The 25,936-nt window shown below is 41.1% G+C and overlaps 3 protein-coding genes across 7 annotated transcripts; all 3 read right to left on the bottom strand.

The window, feature by feature from the left end:
* Nucleotides 1-24: 24 nt before the first annotated feature.
* Nucleotides 25-6,925, bottom strand: s100u (S100 calcium binding protein U). Its single transcript, XM_085148327.1, has 3 exons — nucleotides 6,735-6,925; nucleotides 4,049-4,181; nucleotides 25-3,718 (listed from the first exon to the last, which is right to left on the bottom strand). Exons 2-3 carry the CDS (start codon nucleotides 4,166-4,168, stop codon nucleotides 3,197-3,199), a joined length of 642 nt encoding a protein of 213 aa, XP_085004453.1. The 5' UTR covers nucleotides 4,169-4,181; nucleotides 6,735-6,925; the 3' UTR covers nucleotides 25-3,196.
* A 1,410-nt stretch (nucleotides 6,926-8,335) lies between these two features.
* On the bottom strand, nucleotides 8,336-10,198 carry s100a11 (S100 calcium binding protein A11). Of its 2 annotated transcripts, XM_085148332.1 has the most exons (4): nucleotides 10,058-10,198; nucleotides 9,832-9,966; nucleotides 8,498-8,664; nucleotides 8,336-8,465 (listed from the first exon to the last, which is right to left on the bottom strand). In XM_085148332.1, the coding sequence occupies exons 1-3, from the start codon at nucleotides 10,181-10,183 to the stop codon at nucleotides 8,530-8,532; spliced, it is 396 nt and encodes a 131-aa protein (XP_085004458.1). In that variant the 5' UTR covers nucleotides 10,184-10,198; the 3' UTR covers nucleotides 8,336-8,465; nucleotides 8,498-8,529. The 2 variants fall into 2 exon arrangements, with proteins under 2 accessions (XP_085004458.1, XP_085004457.1); XM_085148331.1 differs by having other exon boundaries at nucleotides 8,336-8,664.
* Nucleotides 10,199-11,306: 1,108 nt separating this feature from the next.
* pbxip1a (pre-B-cell leukemia homeobox interacting protein 1a) lies at nucleotides 11,307-24,427 on the bottom strand. 4 transcript variants are annotated; one of them, XM_085148320.1, is made up of 11 exons: nucleotides 23,863-24,427; nucleotides 23,187-23,315; nucleotides 21,892-21,976; nucleotides 21,728-21,795; nucleotides 19,040-19,670; nucleotides 16,741-16,974; nucleotides 15,969-15,992; nucleotides 15,539-15,582; nucleotides 15,318-15,413; nucleotides 14,979-15,159; nucleotides 11,307-14,857 (listed from the first exon to the last, which is right to left on the bottom strand). In XM_085148320.1, the coding sequence occupies exons 2-11, from the start codon at nucleotides 23,256-23,258 to the stop codon at nucleotides 13,575-13,577; spliced, it is 2,718 nt and encodes a 905-aa protein (XP_085004446.1). In that variant the 5' UTR covers nucleotides 23,259-23,315; nucleotides 23,863-24,427; the 3' UTR covers nucleotides 11,307-13,574. The 4 variants fall into 4 exon arrangements, with proteins under 4 accessions (XP_085004446.1, XP_085004447.1, XP_085004445.1 ...); XM_085148321.1 differs by having other exon boundaries at nucleotides 24,120-24,427; XM_085148319.1 differs by having other exon boundaries at nucleotides 24,105-24,425.
* Between the last annotated feature and the right edge of the window lie 1,509 nt (nucleotides 24,428-25,936).

Genomic DNA, 25,936 nt, shown 5'->3' with positions numbered 1-25,936 from the left:
TTTAATTGAACAATCTACAAAAACTTGTTATTGTCACAGTTTATTCAATATTAGCCATTACACTTTACATAAAATTATCCAAAACGATACAGCGTTACATATGAAGTTAAAAAATCTGCATAATAAAGTTTACTGAACAGGTCAGTGGACCTGAATAAGTCCAACTGCTGTACTTGGCAGGACTGCATTAATGCACAGTGATAAAAGCCTGCACAGTTCCCTGGGAACGGCCCCGTAATCACAAACATTATGACTCACACGTTCGTACACTCGTACGTGTATCACTTTGAAGATTCTTAACGCATGCTGTTATCTTCATCTTCTGTATCTCAGAATGAATGAGATCCATTGTGTAGCAACGAAAACACGACGGCAAACAATCCCCACTGCAAATCTGCTGTGCTCAGTTCCAGCATGTTTTTAATCTACGAGTTAAAGCTGGGTGGGGTTTGCACTATGGGACAGAATAATAACACTGCCATTGCAGGCAGTTTAAGCTCTCTGAAAGAGGCTGCAGCTCTCATAGGTCATCATCGCAGAGATTCAAATATTAGCTTTGTTAGATTATGTGAAACCCAGGTATGCTCACTTCAAAAACGCGGCATATGCTGTTAGTGCAAGTTAAACAGGAAGCTGACTGCAGCAATTTAAGAGATGATGGTTCTATTAGTCATAGGAAGTACCAGAATGTATTTGCAGTATAAAAATTATACGTATTTTATTAAAAGAAATCATAACGTAGTGTAAAAAGCTCCGATTGTTCAGTAAGTGTGTTAATAATAACTGCGGCGGGAAACGTAGCATACTGTGAGTATAAAGTCTGAGCAGAGTGTGTAAATGAGGTTATTTACAATGGGAGTGTCGCAGTGAGCCAGGGCGGTCACATGACTCAAAGCTTATTTGTCTTGCCCGTGTTGCTGTTGAGCGGTTTGCGGTGCCAGGTGCTCTAACAGTGCATAAGGTACACATTTGGTCCGCTGCCCAAAATGTGTGTGCCTGAAGCACTTTGCAGTTGGTCTCACAGACCTGCAACACAGCAGGCCTGCAACACAAACCTTTTTGTTTTCGTGGGTGCATTATTGATGATGAAACAATTTGCAAATCATTAAATTGTAATTAACAAATTGCATATAATGTGACAAAGAAGTACACTTTCAAGTTTATCTCCATAGTGGTCCAGATAAGAGTTATGTATAGGCTTAATAGTTAATTATAAAGAGGCCATGTAGAACTTAAATAATGGCCACAATAATGGTAATAAAATGGTAATAAGTTTCCAAAAGCATGCAACATCTCATTATTAGCCTTTTGCAGAAGCTCACACATTGATGGCTCAGTATTCTTTTCTTCTTCTTCTTTTTTTTTGCTTAAAAAAAAAAGCACAACCTCTGACAATGATACCTTTGACACTACCACCTCGTCTGATAGGCAGGTTCACTGGAGCCCGGGATTACTTTCATGTAATTGTTTGTGTCCCAGGGTGTGTTACCCATCAAATGCCTAATCCAGTAGTTTCCCAATGCCTAATGCCCAAGGATCCAGTTGCAGGTCAAATGGGGTCTTTAAACAGAATGAGAGTTTGACTGACAAACAAACACACAGGGATGAACAAACGGTGCCTAAACCAGCAAAAAAAACCAACAACAAACCAAAACAAACAAACAAACAAACAAAAAAAAACACCCACGACGACGAACAATTATAAGGAAAGCCTCCAAAACAGAGGTCAAGTTTCTGCTTGTCACTCCTCCTCTGTCCTGTGCTGCCAGTAATCACTCCTGATAATGAACCGCCCAACACCTAAGGGTTAAATAGGCAGGACCCGCTGTCTCAAATACACATAATACAGGCACTAATTTTAAAAAGTGACACCTGTTAAGGCTACTTGACTTCTTGGCTTTTAGTTATCATGTTCTTCTCTTCAACTTAGGTTACAAGAGCGTCTTTTCTGACCTGCCCCTCTAGTGACCAGCCCACTCATATGAGGCTAATCTGGGCTCCCCTTTGGCCACTTAATGGCCCTTTGGTGTGGATTCCAACCCTAAACCTTAATTATTTAGCCAAAGGTCACACCTGATCTTCCAGTTCCTAATTTATGGCAGACTAAAAGTGACAAGAATACGCTGCAGACACCAGATGAAGGTAACTTTTGCAGCACAGTGAGCCCGTGAAGCAGACTTGAAAGAGAAAGAAGAAGAAGAAGAAGGTTTAAAGGAGGCCAATACCACAGTTAAGACAAGCTGAAGTAATGCAAAGCATCAGCAAAACACTTCTGTTTATTGTCATGCTCAATCAGAAATATAGTACGAGAATGTTAGTAAAAATGCACTGTCAGATTTTCATGCACCCAATGCAGGGACACTTTGACACATTCAGAAATACACTTTAAAGAGTTGGAAAAGAAGAAAAATAGTACCCTAGGGTCTGTATGGAAAAACAATTATAGTTAAAGAGGAAAACAGCTATCCTCTTTTAGCACTAAATAACAGATATGATCAATGTATTTTGTTCTAAAAAGATGCAAACAACTTATTAAACAAAAAAGTTGTTGTTAAATGTTATTTCTTATCTTTAGGGATGCTGGCAGATGTTTCATGTTGTTATTTTTAGCCAAATCAAAGCTATCTAACGTATAGGAATTTTTGGCTATTAATCTCAAAAGCATATTTCCTAAAATGTCAAACTATTCCTTTAAGATGTAATTTACTTCTGACCCAAAGGACTGCATGGCACAACTGTGCAGGAAGCACAGGTTTGGGTTTAAGCTAAAGGTCTCGTTGGCAGTGGTGCGTTGGTCACGTGTGCAGCAAGGTTTTCACAGGGACACGGCATGCATGGGATAGCGTACGTCTGCATGCTATCATAGTATATTATCATAATGAGGTAAATGTGCTATATAGTGGGATGCACATGCTGTACATAAGAACATAGTGGTAACTAGTAGTACAAAGCAATAAACTGACAGTTATAATCTTATAAAAAGGAATATTTAGTTATTTTTTTAGAGCTGGTCTTGTAGTGTTTTAACTTTTCCCAATATTGCTTTATTTCAAAGTTCTGTGTTTGAAACATAAAAAAAAATCATTAGTGGCTTTTCGATTCATTTTAACATCGTTAAGGCTGTGCTTTGTGTAGTGTTTTGAATGTGTGTAGTGTGATTTCTTTTCTTTTTTTGTTGTGAAGGATGAATTGTCCCCTATGAGGTCGCCTCCTCTGTCTTCTTTTCCACATCTTCCTTCACAGCAGCGGGGAGCTTGTCTGCAGTTTCCCCCACCTTTACCGTTTCCTCCACGTTTTCCTCCGCTTTTACAGCCGCTTCTCCTGCTTTTGCAGCTGTGGCAGACACAGCTGCTTCCTTTGCTGCCTCCGGCTGCGTCTGACCCTCTGCCTTTGCTTCTACCTTTACTTCTGCCTTTGCGTCTGCGTTTGCTTCTACCTTCACTTCAGCACTTGCTGCTGGCTTTGCCTCTTCGTTCGCGTTGGGCTTCGCTTCCTCGTTCGCGTTGGGCTTCTGATCGTCCTTGTTGGGGACGCTTTGTGCCACTTGTGCAGATGCAGAATTCTGTGCAGGTTCCTCTTTGGCGAGCGAACGTTGCTCACTCAGCGAGCAGGCCACATAGCCGACTAGCTTCATGAACTCCTCAAAGCCAACCTTGCCATCTTGGTCGCTATCCAGCCCCTTACCCATGTTGTCTATCGCTTCTTTGCTGTCTGTGTCCTGAATAGTAGGCACATACAATCATGATGATTAGTAACTCTACCTCACCTCTTACTGGTCATATCACCATACTTGATTAGTAAATGGCCCTCTATCAGTAGCTCCGTTTACATTATAATGTTGATCCGTGTCATTTCATCATACCGGATCACTTTTCCCATGTACTGGCTGTATATTACAGCAACATTTGTTCACAGTTAACATTTCAAAAATCTGGACAGGTTAAGGCTGGCCAGGGCTAACACAACACCATTGTCTGCTTTTGTTTAAGATGATTACATAATCCAAATATAAGCAACAATTCTGAGATTTCAACAAAGATTTCCTAACCGTGAGGATGTTTCCCAGCTGGGATGAGACAAGGTTTTGGAATTCTTTCTTCCCTAGACTCTCCCTTCCTTTGGACGACTTCAGGAAGACCTTCACCATGGTCTGAATGGCACTCTCCATGACTTCTCTCTCTCTAAAAAAAGGGAGAGATAAAAACAATGATCATAGATAGATAGATACATAGATAGTAATAATCACTGTTGCATGCTGTTTGAGGGAAGTTGCATGGAGACAGTGTGGTTCAAGTGTGTTGCAGTAATAGGCACATGCAGTGGAAAATGAAACAGAGGATCTCCTCATTTCCATGCGCGTCCTTTTGTTTCAGGTGTTGAGCCTTGAGTTCCAATAATGGAGGGATGGTGACGTGAGATAAGTGGAGAGGGTGAGAGGGAGTCTGATTGAGAGACAAGCTGTAACACACAATGGAAGTTCTGATCTTTGATAGGTCATCTGATCTACTGAAGCTACTGAGGGGACTGGGCTTCAGATTACCTAAGGGATTACCTAGTCCCTGTTTGCGCTCCTCTCGCGCTCCCCCTCTCCTTCATTCTGTCTTGCTTTTGCTACCTTGCCAGCTGTACTTGCCTCTCTCTTACCTGCTACTGTCTCTTTCTTGTTTTCACTCTGTTACCCCCTTTCACGCTACCAAATGGGACAATTAGGCCTGCTGTGGATTATCACTCTTTCATTACACATCAGCAGCCAATTCCTATACATTAAAACCTTTGCAGATGTTTGGAGTCTGATAGAGAGACTATCAGGACCTTAGATCTTTACAAACTCGTCCATATAGTCTACAGGCATTTCCCCAAGTTTAACATGCCAATAGGTGACACATGTTCGCAGAAATTCCATTCATTGCTGCCTGTTGAAATCACTTAGACAGGAATTTACAGGCCAGTTCCGAGTTAGTCTGCCCCAACGCAGAGAGAAGATATGTTTAAGACAAACATCTTGCATGTCAACTTCAGAATTCAAATGTAGCAGCGCAAAGTACAAAACAGAAACAAACTGTTCATTGTTTCAACAAGGAAGCTGTAATGCAGAAAATTAACATCATTAATTACTAAAGTCTGTGCACTTAAAACACCCACCTGAAGTTTATGGTCCTAGTGTTAGTCTCAACATATGTTAAATAGCAGCAGGCTTTGACACTATAGAGTGTTTTAAATCTAACATTTGCAGCTGACCTACTGCTCTGTATCTGTCTGACCTTGTTGTGCCACAACAGAGCGCACAATATAACCACACGTTTGCATGCAGGCGAGTGAGCACATCTCTGATCGTCAAAACAGCTGTCACTGAACAATAGTGACCTAATAAAGTTACAAACAAGCGTGTGTGTGCGTAAATATTTTCAAGGAAAATTAGTTTCACCAGTTTTAAACTGCCCAGCTATGGATGAAGAAATCGACTGTTAATTTCTTGTTATGCTAAAACAAACAAACTCGGGCCTTTTAGGAACTTTAGGGGACTTCTTCCTCCGCTGGTGACACACCCTCCACAGCCTGAATGCACAAGAGCCGTAACTGCTTAACTGCGTCCTACTCAAAATACATTTCTTCTATTTACAGCCTGACATTTCTTTCATTTCTCACATTCATTGTTTACCTACGACCTGCCGTAAGTCAGTATTGCTTGAATAGCTTCTAAAAGCGCGCACGATTTTAAACAAATATCCCACGTCAGAGCTTCACCTTGTTGGACTCGGGAGAGAAGGCACATTAATCCCCGCTATTTGCCTTAAAGGCCCCAAAACTACTGCGCAAATAATTAAATATACAGGCCTACAACCAGAGGTTTCCCATTTCCCTCCAGAGCCCAGAGAGGATTGAGTATTGCGTTTCCAAACGGGCGAATGTGATACGGTAGGTGCGCAGAGTAATGACAATACTACCGCTAGTGTGGCATTAAATATTGAGAGAGGAACAAGTTAGGTTGTGGCTGTAAAATACAGCGCGCAGTCATTGTCTTTCTTCCAAGTTTGCAAATACAGAAAACTCAGACAATATTGAATCCACATCGTCCACAAGCATGACGCTTTTTTCCAGGACTCATCCCAAATACCACAACTAGACTAGTTTTAAATGTTTAAGCCAAAACAAATAAAATTGTCACAAGTGACAGACACAACTATACAAAACTCCACTCAGCAAGACAAACTGCCGCCTTCACGGGCCTCTCGATTAAAAGCATATTGTGCGCAAAGGTGTCAAAACCACCACCAAAAATCGCTCAAAAATGCACTTTTACGCGCGACCCGGATGCCCGGTGGATGTGTCACGTTAAAGCCCAATACTGTCACCCAGAGTTACTTTAATTTTTTATAGGCATTTGGCAAAATGGTCGGCATCTGCCTTAATCATATCAAATATATTTTCCAAGAAAAGGAGCTCATGCTTCAACCCCACACAGTCTGTAAAAGCTAAAATGTAAACGCACATGAAAGCAAAACAGCCACTAAGTATAATGATTTACTTTTTTTTTATGGAAGTGCAACGTGAGCTCAAAACTTCGGTAGAGTCGAGTCATTGAAACCGTCCCGCAGTCAGACAGCGGCCAAATTTCATGGGATGGCTCTTGCGAGAGTTTATCGAAACGTGGCAAAAAAAACCCGATGAGCAAATAAGCTGCATACACGGAGGAGATTACTAAAATAAGCCAAAAAAAACCCCTTTTAACTCACCGTTTACAGCCTGCGGGACAAGAGAAGTGTACAAATGTGCGCAAATTTGAGTTTCTGCCCTCTTCTCCACCTTTCTACGCTGCTTTGCGCCCAGAGAACTTGCCAAACTAGTAGGACTGCAGAATCTCTTCCGTGATTTAGGGTTTTTTTTTTCCTGTCCTTAAAACTTTTCCCCCTTCACAAGTCAGAGGGCGTGTACCTGGAAGAGAGAGAGAGAGCGGAGAATTGGGAATGTGCAAGAGCGCGACCCCAACTTTCGTGAAAAGGGAGTGAAAGTGTATCAAAACACTTATACTCGGTTTTTATTGGAATTATCTTTGGCTCTCGAGCCAGCTGTTTCACGTCATGTGTGATTTGTTCAGTTTCACGCCAACTAGGCAGGCTTGTGGCTTGGAGCGGTTTCATCTGCTGGGACGAGGAGACAGGGCGGGTGGGATTACTTCATCTGTACACAGCTCAGGCGTTTCCCAAAGTATTTCACTCACTAAAAGTAAAGAAAAAGCATAGCGATACGCCAGAGTCTTGCAAAATGTTGCGGGAGGATGTGTCTTAAGTGAAACAGACACACATCTGTACGTCTCTGAATAACACACAATTGGCACAATTTTACGCACCCACTTTCTTTGACGGAAATAAAAATGTAATAAATAAATACTTTTTAACGCCTTTAAACTAACAGAATAGGTTAAAACTTATATTAGGTTGAAAAATAATGGCCTGTCTATTTTTCATGCTGACACTTTGGAAATGTGAGGGTGAGGAGTGACTCTACTGAACATACTGCAGGAAATGTGGGTGGCAAATATGGTTGAAGAGGTAAATCAGTCTTTCCAGATCCCCGAAAGAGCTTTTGAGACTTTGAAATTTTGAATTTATGCCACAGATTATCTCTTACTAAATATCCCCTGCTCTGTGCTGATAAGTTCTAAAGAAGCCTTCACATTAATGCTATCTGGTAACGCTCTGGACTTCAAACCAAAGGGAGTTGGTCATACAGACAATTCATTTGAGTGTTCCAACTTCATTTTGTCTATCACTTTGGAGTTGATGACTCATTGTATCATTCCTCCCACACTGGCACCTCAATCCGTGTAACTTGGATACAAAGGTCACATTTATTAATCAGTTAAAGATCATTGTTCTCCCAATCAGTTAGCATAACCTCCTTGTGTCTCTCTGGCAAAATTAAAACAGGCCTATAGGCTATAAAACAGCTGGGGAGCACACCAGCACACATAACTCTGTCTAGACATTGGAATTAATACAAAGTGACCGTAACACTAAGAACTGCCAGCTGAAGAGGCACATTGCAATTAAACTGCACGAGCAAAATATAATAGAATGATTTTGCAGACTACTGAGGCCACACTGATGGACAGCAAAGGCTAAGCTATGCTTTTACATCATCCCTGCTTAATGCTTGGACAAGCAGCTTTGTACAGGTATTATAAAGCACTATGCAACAAGATATTGTCTGGATGGTGTAGTTGTAATAGTGGTAATGCATATTGGATTACAGCCCCCTAAATCAGGGTTGTAATACAATGTGGGTGGCTGGACATCATATAATATAGTGAATGAATGACAGGAGGCAGTGCTGGTTGTTGTTGGTGGTTTAAGACAATCAAGCCTTTAATTCATAGTTTTCTGTATTCAACAAATGGTTAACTGAAGAGTGGCACCAGCAGGGTGACAAAAGAATTCAAACGGTCTTGAACTCAAAAGCATAAACTGAGACGATTGGCGTTGCACAATCAGCTCACTTTCAGTCTCGATTGACAGAAAGCGACAAGCTCTACTGACTGAAGCCTCCCTGCTTGCTCGCCAGTTTTCCAATCAGCTGCCAGAACTCGGAGAAAGTCAGCTCCCCGTCGTTGTTTTCATCCAGTGAGCCCATGAGCTGGTCGATGACAGCGGGATCACTGGCATTCTGCAGAGGGTGATCACAAAGAACAGTTCAGGATCAATACAATATAATGATCTCAGATGCAGTATCATCTACTTTGAAACACTGTCCTGCCACCTAATGGTTGAATGAAGTAACAAAAACACCCGAAAAGCATTTGAAGGCACACTCACAACGTTTCTTGATCATGGGGAAAACAGCTATGAAAAGAGCTCAAACCCTGTAAGTTACTATGGCCATTGGGCTATAAAACACATTAAATTACTACATTATATATGCAGCAGAAGTGTTTTGCTCGATAGTGTACATTCTATAATTAATTTCATTCCACTTTCACACAGATACAATCCCAAATTACAAGATTACACTCCTTACAAGAATCAGCTGACCACGGTTTGATCAATTAATAATTTTGTTATAATCAAATAAATGTATTGACAATTTTTCAATTCCACTGTAAATACAAAATCAGACATTACCTTATGATGCAGATGGTGATTTTGTATAAAATGTTATTATCAGAATCAGAATCAGAGAAACGCATTAAGTGAAGTAAAAAAAAAAAGAATTATGTCACATGATGTACAGTCACACGTTGCATGTAGAATTAAAATGCACAGTATTAGAATTTGATAGCAAAATTATAGTAATATATGTTACACACACAAGTGTTGAATTTTTACATGCAAAGTGTGTATCACGTTGTATAGAGTACATGGGATACAACATGATGAGGATTTTTCTGATTGGCTGCCAAGGGCGTAATCTTAATATTTGTCCACAGTGCTCAGCATCTTTAAAAGTGTCTGGTGCCAAAAACTGATTTGCTATTTAAATACCAGTGGAGATAGATACAGCCCTACCAGTGGAGCAACAAAGAGTGACACGGCTCCAAACGCTGGGGTGGTTGTGGTGGTTCAGGAGGTGGTGCGGGTTGTCTACCAATCGGAGCGTTGGTGGTTCAATCTCTGGTTCCTCCAGCTTGTAATATGTTGACCCCAATGCGTGCAGTGTGAATGTGTGTGCGCGTGTGAATGTCATACAAGGTGCTTAAGTATAGAAAAGTGCATGTAAAATGTGCATTTGCCAAACAGATCAATGCCACAGTTACAGTTTCTTTAATATCTGTGTGTAGGGTGCTCAGGGACACAAATAACACGGAAAAGAGGAAGAACAACTTAAGAGTCGCACCTTGACATAGTTGGGCAGCTGAGAAGCCACCAGGTGTTGGAACTCATCCTTACTCAGGGTGCTGGAGGATCCGTCTTTCCCAGCATATGTCTTGAACTGGGTGACAAGGGTTGAGATAGCAGCTTCCATTATGACCTGCGAAACAAACAAGTAGAGTGAATGTATTTCTCACACAAGAGCTTAAATAAAGAGATGCAGTAGGAAAGAAAAACAGCATCCGTCTTACTTTCTGTGTCTGCAGTGCGGTGTGTCGCAGTAAGTACCGAGAACCTTGTCCCTTGACTGTGACCATCACCTCTCCAAATATATACGCTTCATCTTCACGACTGATGCAAACATCAGCGGAAAACATTAAACCGTTCCCACTTCTCCCCCAGCCAGCAGGCTGCCCTTATCTGCCTGATTCCACTTCTCTGGAGACAGATGTCAAAACAAAGCACACACACACACACAGAACAGAAAACAGCCATTCTGCCCTACAAAGGGCAAAACTGTACTAACGATAACACAAAACCCATTTCAGTTTGCAGAGCAAGGCATTTAGTGGTAGCATCAGGCCATTCTTATCAAGTGACCGAATCATGCATGCCTAAGCAGTAATTAGTTTATACAAAACATGACTCAAATAATATGGTACAAACACACAGTGTCATGTGTGAGCCTTTCCAACTGCACTAAGCTGATTAAACTTCTGAAAAAAGATTAAAACAGCATTTAAACTTTAGATATTTTACTTGTCTTTCACTTCCTCAGGATTGTCTCAATGTTTTATAGCTGAAAATCCATCTGCGCTTTAATGACCCTTCCAGTCATCCTTTTCATTTAAATGAGATCACATCTCCACGATGGACATGTAAAGAGGGCCCAACTCGGAAGGAAGCACAAATGTACTGAAACATTTCTAAAATGACTGGTATGTAGAATTTAAAGAATGGTAAGCTTTCACTGCAGTTTCATAATCTCTGAGAGACATTCTTGTTCATCAGCGTGTCAGGTCTGCGACTGTCGTATCAGCGTGAGCAAAGTGTGTTCGTGCCTGTGAACGTGTAGCTGTTGAGTATTTGGTCTGGGTGTAACTGTTTCAGTTTGCAATCACAGCTGTGATGATAGATGCCTGTCGTGCCAACACTTTCACTTCACACTCAGAATGAGTCGGATATCGTGCACACACGGCATCTAAAGACTTCCAGTAAGCTGCGTATGTGGCGTTACGCTTTTCGGTACAATTTCAAAAATGCTCACAGGTCACACTGATACTGATACTTGTCACTGTGACCTGTGACCTGTGACAAATACTAGGGATATGGATATAGTCAGCAATAGTTGTACACTGTATAGACATAAGCACTGTGCCACCAACAGGAGCTGTACACCCATGGAAACCCATGCAGTGAAACTGCTGCCACACAGTTTTTGTGCTGATGCCAACGCCAGAGGATGTTGTAACTTTATGCAGAGTGCCACTTTGTGGATGAGTTACTGTTGTACCTAAACACTTCCAATAAGCAAAGTTCATGTCCGTAAATATGTCCCTTATTTACAGCACATACTTCATTTGGTATATCAGATGCCCTTCCTGACACCCAAGGGATTTGCTTCTCCTCTCAGGGTTGAACTGGGGACCTTTGACTTGTTAGGTGAAGAAGTGTAAACCACTAGGGCCACATGCTCCTAAACACCTCCACCTTGCAGTAATACCATTTACAGTTGCTTGTGGAATATGTACAGGAGTATCATATAAAAAGAAGAACGTGTGAATATTTTGAAACAATAGAAATGATTAAATAAAGACATTGTTTACGTATCAAGGGTGAAAGATTTATTGAACTTAATATTGATCTTCAAAATGAGGACATAACTGTTGATCGGGGGAATAACTAGAAATTATCCAGTGATCAATTACATGCATGTTTGAGTCAGGTCCTACATTATCGGTAAGCACAGAGCCTTACTGTTGTCCCACAAACAAAAAATTAGTCCTCAAATATTCATTAAACTCTGCTTCATTAAAAGATTCATCCATTGTGATTAGCGTTCTTCTGAATCCTTTGGTCTGGACACCTTCAAAAAGACAAAACATCCTTCTCCAAAACTTAACATCAGCTCAATATTTCATGTGTAAACTCTACGACATTCATTCAAACAGCAGTAAAATTACAAGTCGTGTAAACTTGCTTTTCTTACTAATCTTTGCAGAAGCTAATAAAATCGACTACCTCTCGTCTAATCAAAAGGATTTGTAATATAATAAAAGGCACATGAGCAGGAGCTGGCAAGCTAAATTAATGAAAATGTCACCATTTTCACTTTCAAAGCATACGGCCTGGGATAAGATCTGTGGTTCTTCTCATTAAAAATAAGAAAAAGAGATGCACTGTAGTGAGACAATAAATAAACATGAAATCACTGCTGAGAGAAAACAATCACAATCTGTTCAACTTCACATCCACAAATAGAGGGAAAAGTCAAATTTCACTACAATCAAAACACAAATAAAACAACTATTTATTCCACAATTTTAAAGTAATTCTGAAATAAATTTTGGACTTTGCTTTGTGCTGGTTCACCTACCTACACTAAAATAATATTAAAAATAAAATGAAATGAAATGTTTGTTTTTTTGTGTGTGTTTATTTATAAAACAACAAAGCTATGTCTAGGTCACTACCACGCATGCCACTTCAAATCTATGCGTGAGAAAAAAGGAAAAAATATGTATATATGTTTGTTTTGTTGCCAATTTCATTTTGGCAAATTAACAGATTAAGTAAATGAAACTACTTCAGCTCACTAACCTCTCTAAATTTACTCAGATTGTGGGATACTGAGTAAGAGTAGCAGTGTTAGCAGTCTCCATGGATACACTACCAAAAAAAAAAAAAACTGTCCTAAAAAACCCCCCCAAAAAAAAGCCTATTTAAAATAAATCTAATTGGAAACAGAAAATTAAAAAAAAAGACGGTTCTCATATGTTTGAGAAAAGTGCTAAAGTGGTTTAGCAATGTTCAACTTAACTATGGCTATTGCTTTTTTTTTCATGAGCAGCACAAACTGGTTCCTGGTTGTTCCACACGTCTGCCGTCGGCCAAGAGGATGGAAAAGTTCTTCAAATCTAGAAATCAGGCAGTCCTCTGTGTGTGTTTGGCCAAATAAAGCGCTGCTGACAGAAAACTGGTCCGACCTGATCTGATTGTTATCACTGAAAGGACCGGGATCTCATCCTCTGGGATTGGACAGTCACACCCGAGCAGGGATCAATGCTATCTGCAAAAACATTCTAGTATTTTTTTTAACCTGCTTGGAGTAGAGATTAATCAGGCTCCCATACAAGATAAAATGACATAAATAAATTTTTTTTTCTATTCACAACTTATATAACGGTATATAAGCTGTGCTGATGGTTATTTGCAAATACCATCTTCTGTGATCTGTGTGATCGATTTAAACTGACATTATAATGAACTGTAACATGCACTACACGTGTGTAAATCACTAAACAGCAGAGGAAATTCACACAACACATTACTGAAGGACTTTGCTTTAGGAGGCATGATTCGACAGAGGTAGGTAACAACGACTAAGTCCAAGATGACAAATACAAGTCTAGCTTATAATTACAGACTCAGAGAGACATGTTTATGAGAGGCACAACCACTCTGTGCCAGAAGCTACTACTATTACAGCTCCGAAGGCAAGAAATGTCCTATAAAACCACCACTGGTTTCCTCTCTGCGTCCGTTTTTTTAAGCCGTGGCAGCAAACTTCCACAGGGCTTCTCGCTCAAACTCCTCCATCTCCTCCTCCAGGGAGTCGTCGTCTTTCTTCCCGTCGCCCTCTAAAACATCCACCATGTCTTCCAAAATGTCTGCCACGTCCTCAGCAAAGTCGCTGAAACGAATCCTGTCGTGGATGAACACGCCGTCCTCAAAGTAGTCTGCGGTCAGCCTCCTGAACCTATCCTTGCTCTCTGATGATGACCTTTCAAGCTTGCTCAGGTAGCCCTCCAGAAGTTCCTCAAACTCGGACAGCTCCACTGGATAGAGCCCCTCCTTGCTGGCGCAGTCCTCCACGGAAGTGCAGCCCAGCTGGGGACGGACATTGCGTTGGAGCTTTTGCTCCTGGTCTCTCCAGAAATCGTTGTTGTGGTGCTGATGAGGATGGCGGGGCTGCTGATGGTGATGTTGGTGCTGGTGGTTTTTAGCGGACCGGCTGTGCCACGGTTTCTCCTTCCTCCTCTCCTCTCTGTCCATTCTCCTCTCACCCTTCTTGCTCTCCCACTCGTCCTGGTGTTTCCTCCAAGCCTCTTTATGAGAGTTTTGCTTTTGAGGCTTCCAGTCTTTCTCATTCTTCTCCTCTTTGTCTCTCCACCCTTCCTCTTTGCGGTCTTTCCACTGTTTTTCTCCTCTTTGCTCCCTCTCGTCTTTGTGCCTCCAGTCTTGCTCCTTCTTGTCTTTCCACTGTTTTTCTCCTCTTTGCTCCCTCTCATCTTTATGCCTCCAGTCTTCCTCCTTCTTGTCTTTCCACTCTTTTTTTCCTCGTCCCTCCCTCTCGTCTTTGTGCCTCCATTCGCCCTCCTTATCTTTCCACTCTTTTTCCACCTTTCTCTGCTTCTTCTCTTCTTTATCCCTCCATTCTCCCTCGTTGTTGTGCTTCCATCCTTTCTCTCCTCCCCTCTCCTCTTTCTTGTAGTGGTCCCGCTCATTGTGTTTGCCTTTCTTCCCTTTCCATTTGGACTCCTGGGGCTTTTTCTTCCCCCACATCTCAACTTCTTTGGAGAGTTTCCTTTGGATCTCCTCCAAGTGATCCCTGACCTGTTTTCTCTTGCCTCCATCTTTTTTCATTGCGTCCAGCCTTTTCTTGCTCTCCTCCAAAAGAACCTTCTGCCGCTGGAGTTCTTCCTTCAGCCTTCCTCCCTGCTTTGCGTCCCTCCCCCTCTCCGGTCCAGGTGTTTTCTGGTGACTATGACCATCTTTGTCTTCAGGCTGTGGGGCCGAACTAGATGCAGCTGGAAGTATTTCCTGATCAGCTGTGAAGGATTTAATATATCAAACTTAAAATGACCTTGGTCGTTACCAGTGTGTCTCTACGCATGCAGGATACGTTCAATAAGTATAAACTTAAAGGGCAATGTAGTCGTCACATTATACCTGCGAGCTGGCTGAGTTCAGTCACTCTGGCTCTGAGAGTCTCGAGCTCTTTCTTCAGCTCTGGCAGAGATGACAGCTCCTCCTTCAGCTTTGCATTTTCTTTTTCCAGATCTGCTTCACCCTTTTTATCGCCACTTGCTGCTAACGCCTTCAGTGCTGAGTCAAGTTCTTCTTTCTTAGACTGAGAAATATGGTCAAATAGTGACAGTTTATAACGTGGACAAAGCTGTAGGTAAATTAAGGTGCTGCGCAAGTTGTTTAACAATTAAAAACATTCACTGAAATATCATAAAACCAATTAAAACTAAATAATTAGCATCAGTGTGACTCCATACTGACCTGAAGTTGAGCCTCTAGCTGAATGATTTGTTGGTTTTCCTGTGTCAGTTTATCCAATAGTTCTTTCATATCCTGTGGATCACTGCTAAGCCCGTCCTGGATTTAAAATCATTGGCACATGAATAGAACACATATTTTTAAAAAATGTCTATTTCTTTATGTTTGTTTTTAAAATTTTAATATCACATGATCATGTGAAGTAGGAATCTGTGGAAACAGACCTGGCTTTGTTCTCCGTCACTCAGATCGGAGGCGTCAAAGTCACCTGTCAGACAGGAAGACAACGTTTTAGAACGAGTCCTTCCACAGGCACTTTCACTGACACACAACTGCCATGCTGCCTTTCAAGATGCTCAAGTGAACTTTATGAGCTCAGGCCACTCTCTGCACACCACACCAACTGCATATTTTGCCTTCAACACAGTGTGACTGCATTAGACACATTCCCATTTAATTTAAACCACAGAAAACATTCAGTGAGTCCTTCAAAAATATTATAAGGAGTGTTAAAATTCAGAATGCATGTTATTTGCCTTTTTCTGCTGCTGCAGCATCAACTGTCAGCCCAGATAAGTGCTTTGGCAAGCTATTGAGCATTAGCCAGTGAGCGCAGAAGCTTACACTGCTGCCTTATCTTTAGCTCTGACCTACCATTATCCAGGTCACTGTGGAAGCCTGTTGACATAGTAGAGCTTAGTCAACAAGATCTGAAAGCAGACATCTAACTATTGCTGACAACAGCAAATAAAGGTGCTTATGTAACTCGTAAATACTGTCATTGTCAAACAGAAACTGTGAAATGATGGAAATTTATGGCAATATTTACTCTAAACTCTTAATGCTGCCTAACACTGCCAAACTCTGATGCTATGTAGGAAGATCACAGTTTCTTTTCTGACATTTTAACATACAGTGCTGTGCTAAAGTCTTGAGCCAACCCCTCATTTCTTTATGTTTTGATGGGACACAAACATATACCAAAACACAGCATATGAGACAAAAACAGAGCTTGTACAATTCTAAAAAGTCTGAAAGTTGTTTTCTGAAGATTCATCTAAAGAAATGGAAAAAATTATCTGTTTTTTGCAACAGGCTGCTCATAAAAACCGTTGTTTTCTTTTCGGTTGTGTGCAGACAAAACACTGGTGCGTCCGTTTATGCTTGAATGATTCATAGGCCAGAGGACTCTGAAAATGGTCAGGAAAACCTGAGAACTATTGCTCAAAAACACTTTAAAGCAAAGTTTAAAGATACAGTGTGGCTCAAGATTTTTGCACAGTTCTATAAATATCCTAATTTATGGTATTAAAACATTCACTCTTACTGTTAATGTGCAGCATACAAATTGTAGCCACAATACTGCACTAAATCAAACAATAAAAGCAGAACCAAGCTAGCTACCTTAGTTATGAGAGGAACTGACCTGAGAGAAAGAGGGAACCTAGAAATAGCAAGACCAGAGCACCCACAATGCATTTGTTCAAGGAGAACCATGGCTTTTCCTCCTTCTTCTCAGCCAGCTTGAATTCTACTTCCTCTTCCTCATCCTCCTCGTCTGATGTTCTTGGTCTCTGTGCCTCAAAGGTGGGCACATTTCTCCGCCGCAGTCCATCATCAAAGCTGCCAGTGTCACCCGAGTCATACCTAATGGAAGGCTCTAAGAAAGGAAAAATGTAAGAAGAAAATAAGAAGAAATTCTAAGCATGAGAAAGAAATGGCAAGACAGCAAAGATCTGTCACGTTTTCTGATGTATTTTTGTGACAGATGATGATAATGTGCCTAAACCTAAACCACATGTATTCAACTGTGGGCTGGAGTCACTTCAACAAATCATCTCAGCATCTGTGGCATCTTTGTCAGAAGTGAATAATTATGTGATGGCGACTTCCTCACGCAGAATACCAGACTCTAAGTGAGCAAATGAGCTGCAAAACACAACAGCGTGTAAACAGCATGTGAAAAGTGTCTGACAAAAAAAGCGATTGCTGGTTCTCAGAATGGATGACATTTTCTCACTAAATTACAACAACAGTAATTTCATGCATGGGGGTTTCTTCATTTTCTCAGTGGGGTGTGGGCTCTCCTGTCATACTGATAAATCGCTTTCCAGCTGCTAGCGAGACATAGATAAGAAACATGTTAACAAATTCTCTCATTTTTCTGCTTTTTCCTATTATAAAGCACCACTTACTTTCCTCAAAAGCTGCAGAGGCAGCTTGGAAAACCTGCTAAGAGCCTCAGAGCCTGGGACCCAGATGCACATATTTAAAGGCAGGATGCTCACTGTATGTCACTTTACAAATAAGATCAGCTGTAATATTGTTACACAGGTACAACGTTGACTTAAAATGTCATCTTATCTTGGGATTGAGAATAAAAGAGGGTTACTGTGTCAAAATCAAGCTTTAATTTTATTTATACAGCGCCAAATCACAACTACAGTTGCCTTGAGACGCTACAATAATACACACAGAGAAAAACCCAACAGTCATATGACCCCCTATGAGCAAGCACTTTGGCGACAGTGGGAAGGAAAAACTCCCTTTTAACAGGAAGAAACCTCCGGCAGAACCAGGCTCAGGGAGGGGCGGGGCCATCTGCCGTGACCGGTTGGGTGAGAGAAGGAAGACAGGATAAAAGACATGCTGTGGAAGAGAGACAGAAAGCCACCATATTTTACAGATGGCTGTAAAACACGGTGGAGGCTTTGTGATGGGGCCTCATTTTGGCCAGTAGTGTTGGTAATCTTGTAAAATCTGATGAAATTCTGAACATAGTAAAGATTTTAATTCACCTGCAGTATTCATCTGGAAAATGTCTAATTTGAAACAACTTAATTTTAATCATGACAATGATCTCAAACACGCTACCAGTGAAGTAAACGCATACCTGGATAGAAAAACACAGTGAAACACTATCAGCCATGGATTGGCCTCCCCAGAGCCCAGACCTCACCATTATTGAAGTAGTGTGGGAGAACAGAACAAAAGGCAGCCTACACCCAAAGAAGAGCTTTGAATGTCCTTGCGGAGTACTATTCCTGAAGACCACTTAAAGAAGAACGCTTGCCAAAGAGAGGCTATGGTGAAGATGGTGGTCATATCATATACTGACCTTTAGCCTCGTTAGCATGTTGTATTTTCATTTAATGTTAGTGCATATTTTAAGAAATCATTGCACTTATTTCTTATTTTCCTAGTAGAATATAAAGAAATGAAGACTATACAGTAATGTATATTTCTGACTGCGCACAGAAAGAGGAGACAGACGTTCACAAGACTCCAACAACAAATTTTTGCCCTGACTTCAGCCTCCGATGTACATTTCCTACAGTGGATAAGAAGACCAGTTCCCCAGAAATGAGAAACTTGTGTTGTTTAATTACATTTTCTTAGTGCGCTAGTTTTCTTTTTTCTGTTACATCTCTAATTTTATTAATCTTTTGTCCTGCTTGTTGAAAAAAAGATATCTCAACTCTCATCTAAAAGGTTTTAAATTTAAGTTTTAGAAAATAAATTTTGCAGGACTCAAAGAATAGGACTCAAAGAATATATCATAGCAGGATCTTCCACACTCTTTGATTTAACTCTTAAAATGAGGTTGCATGCTTGAAGCTATTTGCATACCATGGCTTGCAAACAGCCAGGCACACACTGGATTTGGGAATACTGTGCGAGTGCCTTTACATTTACTGAAACGCTTATGTAGGATAATCAAATACCTTCTTCATTGTCTCTCTCATCTTGCCTCACTGGCTCTGATGGCTTTGCAGGCTCATTTTTAATAGCCGCCTCCTCATCTGCCTCAGCTGAACCAACAGTCTCTGGTGCAGGACTTTCATCAGTAGGATGTTCTGTCACCAGGCTCTCGAGGACTGGGCTTTGTGACTCTGTGCTGTCTGGAACAAAGCTGATATCAGCTTCAACATGAGACGTAGCTGTAAGGGTCTCGGTGGGGATGTTAACCTCGGGTTCAGCACTGAAGACTTGACTCTCCCCAGGAGGACTCGCAGGAATCAGTCCAACATCAACAGGCTTCTGGAGCTCATGCTCTGCAGAGATGGGCATCTCAGTAATCAGAGGTGCAGAGCAGGACTCCTCGGACTCGAATGGGGGGACTTCAACAGGTGGAATATCCAGTGGAGCCCCCATGTCAATGTTGGTGACAAATGGCATGGCACCTAGGTGCTCATTGTCACTGGGAGAACTGGTTACAATGTCATGGATAACTGGAGGCTGACTCTCCAAATCCGGATCTGGTGGGTCAAGAAGGCTGGGTGGGAGAGGGCTAGAAGGGACAGGACTAGAAGGGACAGGACCCTCACTGGACTCTGGAGAGGTCTCTTGACACACCTGATGACAAGGACAAAAGTGTAACTGACATTTTAATTAACCTGGTGGTTAAATTGTTAAATACTTCAGTGTTGACTCTTCCTGCACAAAATATTTTAAACACGTCTACTAACGAGATGTTTGTTTAGAAATGTCATGAATGAATGAAAAAACACCCTGACTACGAGGACTTCATTTGTTGCTCAAAGTGTTAACGAGTAACAGTTCACGTGCAAGAATCGAGAAAGTAATTCTCTGTGTACAATTTATTAAACTTCTTTTTGCATAACAATGATCACTAATATAACTTGCTGGCTGTTATTTTCTATTTTATTTTTTGATAAAGTGCAGCGACTTTTACATGTTATTGAGGTTATTTCCCTGCAAACAGTATCGTTTACAGTATTTCTCTTTCATTAAGTGATGCTGCCCAGGATTACTTTGACAATTTTATTAACCTTTTAAATGATATTAAATGAGCATGACAGCAAGACTGAAGCAGTTGTAACTTTTTTTAAGTCTGTTTTGAAGAAAAATAAGAGCCACATATGAGGATATTTGTTTAACCCTCATGTCTTCCTTTAAGGGGTAAACATTTAAGATAGAAAGGTGGTCATATGCCTGTGGTTTTAAAATATGAGTGATGAAGTCATGCTATGTTTTCTTTACCAGGAAGAGACGGTTAGATAATGCAGCTTAAGTTTTAATGTCATACTGTACAAAGTAAACAGTTAATTAATCACTTCTAGACGTCTTCGGGCCTTCTTAATACATTAAACTCCTACTAATGTGCTACTGGTGCAAGCTGATGAACGTTCATTTACATGTAAGTCTATCAAAGCTGTCAGCTGCATATTGGAGTAGATGCTGTGTGATTGTTGAGAGTTTTCAAAGCAACAGAAAAGTTGAGGAGTTAAGCTGTTGTTTATATAGAGTATGGGCCAAATTCTGTGTGTGGACTTATATTTGCCCATGGATATTTTGGTGCCCACTATAGACTGAAGCAGAAGAGAAAATTCACTGGTAGAAATATGAATAACACTGGATGTTTATTTTTATTTTTACTGTGTAAACAGGAATTATTATAACCATCTGTTCCTTCAATTTGTTGTGCTAATCAGATTTGTAGTGAAAGGATATTACAGGTAACGCCAGTAGTTACTACTGGATTTCGGGTGGCACTGTATGTGTACGAATTAGGTGCAGTCATACGAAAAAGACTACAGACAGATTACCTGTGCTTACAGCAGAAACAGGTGCTACAGTTGTAGACCTGCTATATCAGAAGACCTGATTTATGAGTTATTGAGACTGTGTACCAGTCCTTGGTAGTTTGAAGTCAAAAGAAACAATCAGAGGTAAATATTTGAAGGAAATACTTACAAAAATAGTCAGAATACATGGAGTAGGTATGAGTGTATAGTCCTGCTGGACTTATGCTCATGTTAGCGTGGAGGGCAATGGGAACGCAGACAAAATTGCAAAGTAAGAGTTGAAATTAGAGGCTAACATAATGAAAAGCTCTATTTGGAAATAGGGAGGCAAAGCGTAAGCTTTTTTTTAATATAATTCAGAGATCTTGCATAAGCTTTATGAGACGAAGCTCTATTTCTCTTAAATGGTGGATCGGAAGATAAGATACAGATAAAAAGATTTGAAAAATTCCTAAGGTTTAAGCTTGAAACCTGTTAGGTGAAATGTGACCATGTTATGAGAAGAAAGGCATGATATTTATTTATAGAGAGCTTGGGGTTTTAAATCATAGATCACTTCCAAAGACCTCCTCACACAAACAATTTGAATCCAGGAAGCGCTCCTACTTAAAATATTTTTGCAGATGTGTCCCCCCCCACCCCTCTTAAATCTATCCTGATGTGCAAAAATACCCTGAGGTTACACACTTTGGTAAAGCAGGTGGAGCTGCACCTTCTGAGCAGCTATGAAACTCAGAAAAGAGGATGATATTCTGGCTCTCAGCTGTGATCTGTCAAGCAGCAATACATTTGGCACAGTTTTAAGTCTAAATATGATGTGATTGAATTTTTGTCTTCTTAATGAACTGCTGCGTAGTTACTAACCTGGTGGCCTTCTTCAGATAGTACAGTTTCTATGGGGATACCAACGAGTTTGAACTCCACAGCAGCTCCTGAAATAACACCGACACAATGCAAAAACAAAGATGTAGAACCCAAGAAAAGGTCAAAGCTTTAGACACCAGGCAGATATGTTGACTTGTCAGTACCTGCCACCTCCTCTGAGAGACTGGGGACATCTCCCAGGCTCTCTGTGCCATCATCCACGGGCCCGACATTCTCAATGGCAGCTTCCTGTTGAGTGAGAAGACCTAATGAGAACCAGCTGGTAAAAATTTACACCTGTAGCCATAACCTTGACATTTAGAGTAGCATTCACACTCACCAATGATTACAACTGGCACTGCTTATCAATTAATTATGGAGTCAGATTTTCCTGTAATGATCTTGAAATACTTGATAACAAAAGCTACAAATCACAGTCAAACTACTGTCTGATGAGCTTTTACACATTCTCCAACCCAAACTGACAAAACAATATCCATGCAGCTGTCATGGGTTTTCTATCCTAACAAACAAGGCTGGGTAAAATATTATCACCTCTCAGCGTAACACAAGGTTTTCCTGAAACCACAGCAGCCTTACTACAGGCCAAGTCATGCATGCACACTGAGCTAATACACACACACAAAAAACTGTGAAGTTGAGTACTGTATGGGATACAAGTTGTTGATATAAAAGCTTAAGTAAAAGCCAGTTATATATAGTTCCGGAAGCAATTAAACAGTAATGACTTCAATAAAAAAAATACATTTTACATTCAGTACTTCTGTTTTGAGTGCCACCTCTTAGCTGCTGTTAAACCTCAGTGTGGTCCCTGTGAGTGGGAAGCCAGTTTCTGATATTTAATGATTAACAGAAATTTGTGATTGAAACCACCACAGCTTTTCTTTCATGACTCAAAAACCCTGGTGCTGGATATCACACCGACTGACTGCAGTTGCCTCTCTGCCACTGAGAATGACAACGGTTCACAGCGAAGTGCAAGCACATGTGTGTCAGTAAATCTGAGGTGCAACATACCAGAAAGACTCAGTTCAGTGAGACTACAATATTATCTTAGTTGGCAGTGTATACTGGGATATTTGCTTGCTATAAATACCTTGTGCTGGTCAGATAGCCAAGTGGCATAGAAAGCTATTCCAGAGGGGTACATTATTGGATAAAGTATGAGAACTGCTAGAATAGTATAAATAAAGCATAGATAAAAGGCCAAAGTGAAATAAATCCTATTTTCATCTGAACTGTGAACATTATCTGCCTGATGAGGCACAATTTGGCGCTCTGCAAATATTCAGCAGGATGTTTCCCACTTTAAGCAGCTCTGGGCTGCAGGTTAGGACAAGACAATTTACAAATGAACCAGTATTCATGGAGCAGGATAATAATCGTGGTGCTCCAAATGATACCCAGACTTTCCTTAGCTATGCTCATCTCGTCTTACCTCCGGGGAGAGGAGGGTCCAGCTGTTGGTGGAGGAGCCTGTGCTGCCTGTGCTGTTGCTGCTGTCAGACATCGCCCCCGTCAGGCTTAACTTGGCACAGCACACAGGTCAGATTGAGCTTTAAAAATCCTGCATATGACGACAAAAACAACGTGTCTCCAGCGATCACGCCTAATGCACACATGTGAGCCTCATTATCAACATGCAATAACCCGACTACAACGTGTTCAGGTGCATAAGGCGCAGTTGAGAACATTAAAAAAAATGCCCAAACTCGATGAGCCGTGTGTGATTTTATGCAGCATTCGCATGTAATTTTTTTTAAAACTACGGTAAAAGAGGGCAGAATCGCGCAGTTGTGGTACAGTTAAAACCTTGCAAACGCAAACGGGATAAAGAGCAGGTTGTCGCTGATTCAAGTTATGTAACGGAGGAATCCATAATACACCGCTGCGCAGTAAAACAAAGGCTTCAGTCAGTGCAGAAAACAAGAATCTCCTGACTGCATTCATCGCTACTGCTATTTCCAGCCAGCCATTCATTCAAATCCATTCATCCAGTCAATCTGTGCAGCAGTTAAATGCCCAAAAATGGTCAAGCGCCCCCCCCCCCCCTCCCCCCCAAACTGTACGGGTACTTCATTGATCCAAGCGTGCAAATAAAGGTCAATACTCACTTATCGGCAACGCTAGCGCGCGCTAAGGTTCTGATTTGCTCTAATAAGAGGTAAATGCTGGGCGGCTGTGGTTGTTGTAGCAACCAAATTCAAGGTTCACTCATGATGGTAAACAAAGGATGGTTGGCTGAATTTCCCACTCCCGCTCTTCCGCGTTCTCACTCAGGCCCAGCTGTTAAGCAGGCTGCCCCCGACACGAGCTCGGCTCCATCACCGCGAACGCGAACAAGACGTTTATTTACCCCGCGTGCTCACACTTGAGTCGCTCGGCGTTTTCCACTTCAAAGTCCTTTGCTTTTGTTTTGTTTTGTTTAGCACGAGCACAGCTCCTCTCCTCTGAACTTGGGAACTTCGGGAATTCCAAGTAGCGTCAGGTCGACCAACGTGTCTCACATCCAATGGGATTTCACCAAAGCCGCGGGAGCACCCGCCCCCGAATCATGGCTGAACCAATCGGATAAAAGTGTCGCGTCAGGAAAGCGACGTGCATCCCAGCTTGATTGACGCACGCAGGTGAAAGTGGCAGGTGATGGTCCCGGCTCTTTCTCCTTGGTTTATAATAATACAAGTTCATGTGTGATCCCACAAGATACACACACATATACAGGAGCCACCAGTCGCTCACTGACACGTCTGCTGAACTATATTTGTACGGGACTTGCCAGAGTGGACAACCCCTTTCCCACTATTGCTCCAATGTGGGCATTCATTTCATCATCTGACCCCTTCTCCTCTAAAATTAGTCATTTAAGTGTTTTCTCTGGGATAAGCACTTTCCTTCTTACACCTCTGTACTCCTAAATCAAACAACAACAATCACATAACTACATAACTGATTGTTGGGGAGAAATGGTATCTTTCTTATATATATCTTTCTCTTGTAGGGTGTTGAAAGGTAAAGATTAGGCCTGCTCATGTTTACTCTGGTGGTCTATCCCCAGAGGTAAATGTACACATACAGTGGTGTGAAAAGGTATTTGCCCTCCTTCCTTCTTTTTTTTGTCACACTTACATGTTTCAGATCATCAAAATAAATAAATAAATAAATAAAAAAAATCAGAGAAATATAACACTAGTAAATACAAAATGCTGTTTTTTAAGGCGAAAAGTTATCCAAACCTACCTGGCCCTGTGTGATAAAGGAATTGCATTAATAACCAGTTATTAGGTTTAGGGAGCAATTCTTTATTTCACATAGGGCTAGGTTCGGATAGCTTTTTTCCCCTTAATATTTGAAGTCATCATTTAAATGCTGCATTTTTTATTTGCTCAGGTTATCTTTGTCTAATATTACAATTTGTTTGATGATTTAAACATGTAAGTGTGACAAATAAGAGGGAAAATCAGGAAATAGGGAAACACTTTTGCATAAAGATGGATCTCTTAGATTTTATTTATATTGTGCATACTGTAATGCACATTAGCAACAAAAGTAATCCCAGGACTCTTACATTGCAATATAACAACCTTGCTTTACAATATTAAAGACAAAAAAAACATTCATTTGTGCAAGCAAATGAGGACAGTGCATTGGGAGAGAAACCTTCATTACTAACAGGAAGAAATCTTGCACAGAACAAAGCTCGGGGAGGGTGGCCATCTGACAGTGGGGTGAGAAAAGAAGAGCACAAAGCCACAGCAAACAATATAACAATAAATACTCTGCAGGCTTGGGGGATAAGAGAACATTCAGCTCAGGATGCAGAAAAACACAGAGAGGACAATGGACAAACTACGGGAAAGAGAGGGCACAAAGATAATAACGTGATGGTGGCATATATTAATAACTGGAGAGTGAAAGAGAGAAAAGCAGAGGATTGCTTAGTATAATGGGCAGCCAGGGTATATAGCAGCATAAATAAGGGGTGGCTCAGGGTCACATGATCTGTCCCTGATGTGAGCTTGATTAAAAAGGAAAGTTTTAAGCCCCTAAGTAGGAGGGACTTAAGCCCAAGAATCCTCACAGAAGTACTGCAGGCCAAGCTAAAGTGAGCTAGAAAAACTTGGTGAGACTTGGTGAGATTTCAGGGCAAATGTCAGTTTAGAATTTATTTAGAAGTAAAAAATTAAGAGA

The sequence above is a fragment of the Neolamprologus multifasciatus genome, chromosome 22 (genome assembly GCF_963576455.1).
Source record: "Neolamprologus multifasciatus chromosome 22, fNeoMul1.2, whole genome shotgun sequence".
NCBI lineage: Eukaryota > Metazoa > Chordata > Actinopteri > Cichliformes > Cichlidae > Neolamprologus > Neolamprologus multifasciatus.
Note: the sequence above shows the minus strand (reverse complement) of the source record. Positions and strands in the feature narration are given on the sequence as shown.